This window comes from Colletotrichum truncatum (genome assembly GCF_014235925.2).
Source record: "Colletotrichum truncatum strain CMES1059 chromosome Unknown Contig_0007, whole genome shotgun sequence".
NCBI lineage: Eukaryota > Fungi > Ascomycota > Sordariomycetes > Glomerellales > Glomerellaceae > Colletotrichum > Colletotrichum truncatum.
Genome location: NW_027222404.1, coordinates 2,154,424 through 2,157,944, shown reverse-complemented (window position 1 = coordinate 2,157,944; position 3,521 = coordinate 2,154,424). Strand labels below are relative to the sequence as shown.

General features: G+C 31.0%; 1 protein-coding gene across 1 annotated transcript; it reads left to right on the top strand.

Moving 5' to 3' along the window:
• Positions 1–658: 658 nt before the first annotated feature.
• Positions 659–1,411, top strand: CTRU02_211008 (bZIP transcription factor; the record flags this gene model as incomplete). The annotated part of the gene is made up of 2 exons (XM_070205565.1): positions 659–671; positions 723–1,411. 2 exons carry the CDS (start codon positions 659–661, stop codon positions 1,409–1,411), a joined length of 702 nt encoding a protein of 233 aa, XP_070060808.1.
• Between the last annotated feature and the right edge of the window lie 2,110 nt (positions 1,412–3,521).

The window sequence follows — 3,521 nt, the reverse complement described above, 5'->3', positions numbered from 1 at the left end:
ATTAAACCAACGCCCTTCCTTGGCCGTTCCTTCTACCCAGCTCAACAAAATTCCGTCTCAACTTCACGTAAACATTCTTCCCACTCTTCAACCTTCAGCTCTACCTCTCCAGGTCGATCTGAACTTCAGCACAGCTACACACAGCTTCAGCTCAGGTTCTCCACCAGCCAACATTCAACCGCAAGACTTTTCAGTCTTCACCACGGATTCTCAATCATCATGGCTTCCCTCCAGTTCATCCAGCCTGCCGGCACAACCCGCGCAACAACACTTCAGCCCGCCCGTCGAGCAACCCCAGCAGGACTTCGTCTTGTTCGATCAACCTCTACCTTTGAATCAACCTAGTCAACCCACACCGCAATCTTCAGCTCTCATAGTCAGCCAACGTCGCCATTCGTCGCATCACCTTCGGCAACATCAGCACCGCCCTTCTCTTGCACATCAGAACCAGCGCTTAGCTCAGATACAGGCGGCAGGCAATCCCAGATCTCCTTCAATCTTCCCAAATAGACTTGGTACCTCCGTGAAATCGGCCCAATTCTACGCCTCATCGGCACCGTCTTCCTCTGCGACCCTAAACCATCAAGTCCGTCGTCAACGGCCACCAGTCCCCTTGTTCTCTCAGAACTCAAGTCTAGCTCCTCGCACCGCATCTAGGATGGATCTGCAAGGTGAGATTTCTCTGATCACACGCACAAGCATGTCTAACTTACATCTTTTAGAACTGGACCTTGAAGACTTCACAGGCTTCGAGGGTGGTGCATCAACCACTTACTCGTCGCCTGCTATGCCTTCGGTGTTTGACCTTGGAGGAAGCACTTCTGGTGCAAGCAACATGGGCACAGTGTCTCCACAGGATCTACTGATCCAAGAGCCTTTCATGTCTGCGCCTAACTCCACTGCACTAACCGCGCTGACATCCCCGTCTATTTACAACGAGTCGCCTGATTTCAACGACAGTTATGATGTCTCCCCAAACTTTGGAACTGGGGATTTCGATACCAGCTCAAGTGATCCATGGTTCCCTCTATTTCCGCAAGAAACAACTTCCATTCACAAAGACGAGCACCCGGAAGCGGAACAGTCACCTATGGGAAAGTCTGATGATCTTGAAGTTGTTGAGTTCAACTCCAACTCGGATAGGCGCAAGTCAGGGGGATCGCCTTCAGGCAGCTCTGTCCGGCATTCTTCCGTTTCCGGCGTGAGCTCTCGCAAGCGAGATAAGCCGCTGCCTCCCATCATTGTGGAAGATCCGAATGATGTGATAGCGATGAAACGAGCTCGCAACACTCTTGCAGCGCGTAAGTCTCGTGAACGTAAGGCGCAGCGATTTGAAGACCTAGAAGAAAAGATTCGGAAATTGGAGGCCGAACGTGATCATTGGAAGAATATCGCGTTGGGACGATCTTAAAAGGGTTATATGCCGGTCTAATATGTTTAATGCATTTTATGTATGGTGAACTGGGGGGATGTTAGGGATCTCGTTTTCTTGAAGTCAACAGTAAAATCTTTTTGTTCTCGACAGTGTCAATACAATCACACCTATGGGTCATGAAAATCCAATCATTGAAGAGCAAGAGCGCCTGCCTGGTGTGAACGGTGACAAAGCCTCCATCAGAAAAAAGCTCAGTAACATAATATCAATTGTGTTTTGTCCGCCCATACGTATATCTAACATGTATAAACGACCCTTGCTGGTAAACGCCCTATCTAGGTATAGTTATTAAGAGATACTAATCCTACTTCCTTTAGTATAATATATTTATAAAGTAATCTAGTAATAAAACCCTCTTAAGTATATTTCTTTTTCTATAATGTTTTATATATATATATATATAATAATAAAGAATTTTTAAGTACTATTAGCTATAAAAGCTATAAGTATATTATGAATATATAATTATAGAATAGTAAAGTAGTATTAATATATTTAACTTTAGTTATAAGACTTTATGATTATTTTTTTAATAAGTAAGAGATTTATTATTTACTTTTTTTTATATTTTTTATATTTAAACTAAAATCTAGATTATATAAGTATAAGAAATCTAACTTTTAAAAGTCTTATAATTATTCTAATCTAATTTTGAACTTGATTTAACTTTATATAAGATTTTAATTATAAGTATAATTATTATAACATAATTTAATAAATATTAAAACTTAAGTATATTAATAAATTTAAATCTTTAGATACTTAAAAATTAAACTTTAAGTTAATTATATATTTAATTAATACTTATTAAATTAGGCTAATAACTAATGTATTTTGTTAATATTATTAAAGATTTTTAATATTAAGGTAAAAAAGTATAATTATAATTGAAATTAAGTAAATAGTAAGCTTTTTTTAATAAAAATACTATTATATAAAATAGTTTAAAGTTAGCAAACTAATATATAAACAGAGTTAATAAAATAATATTTATTTTATATATTATTATATAAAATATTTAAAAGCTTAGTAAGTTTATTATTTATTTTACTTATATTATATAATATAATACTAGTATTTATATAGAAAAATTACATTATTAAGTAAACAACTTTTAAAAATAATAAGTAAAACTATTAATACTTAATAATAAAAATTTAATTAACTTTAATTATTACTTAATAACTTATAAATATTTTACTCGGTAATATAAAAAAAATTAATAAAGATATATTATAAATTATTAAAAAAAATTACTTTTAGAAGTATATTATATTATAAGGTTATAATAAGTTAAAAACTTACTTAACTTATAAGTATAATATAGTAAAGGTAGTAATACTAGCGTTATTAATACTCTATTCTTTTATAATTATAAGGGAAGCTTACCTTTATTTTAAATAATAAAGCTAGCCCCCTCTTACTAGCTTTTATTCTATAATTATAGAAAAAGCCTCTTACTTACTTTTATTTTTATAATTATCTCTTTTATTTAAGATTTATTAAACTATCTAAATAATTACTTTTATAAATCTTAAATAGTGGATTTTTCTTTTCTTTTTAAGGAGGAATTAATATTTATAAAACTAAACTAAAATAACTTTTATAAATCTTAATTAATTTCTACTTCTAATTTAATATATATAATAAAGAATACTTTTTCTTATTTTTAATATTATTTAGTTTTTTATTATTATTAGTAAATAGTTTTTATTAATATTTTATCTTATTAATACTAACTTATAGTCTACTTATTAAAATAAAGACTAATTATTTAATTATTATTAAAAGTAGTTATATATATTATATTTATTACTAAAAAGATATTAATACTTAATTATTAACTATTTTTTATATTAACTTAATATAAATAGTTTTATTATAATTTCTTAATAATCTATTATTTATATCTTATTATTAATTAACTAAGTTATTAGTTTTATACTTAATTATATACTAATTAAAATAATTAACTAGTTTATTAAGTTTATTCTTTTTATTAGACTATAATAAAACTAACTATATTAAGTTCTTTAATTTATTATAAAGATTTTTATAACGTCCCGCACCTACTTCTAGACACCCC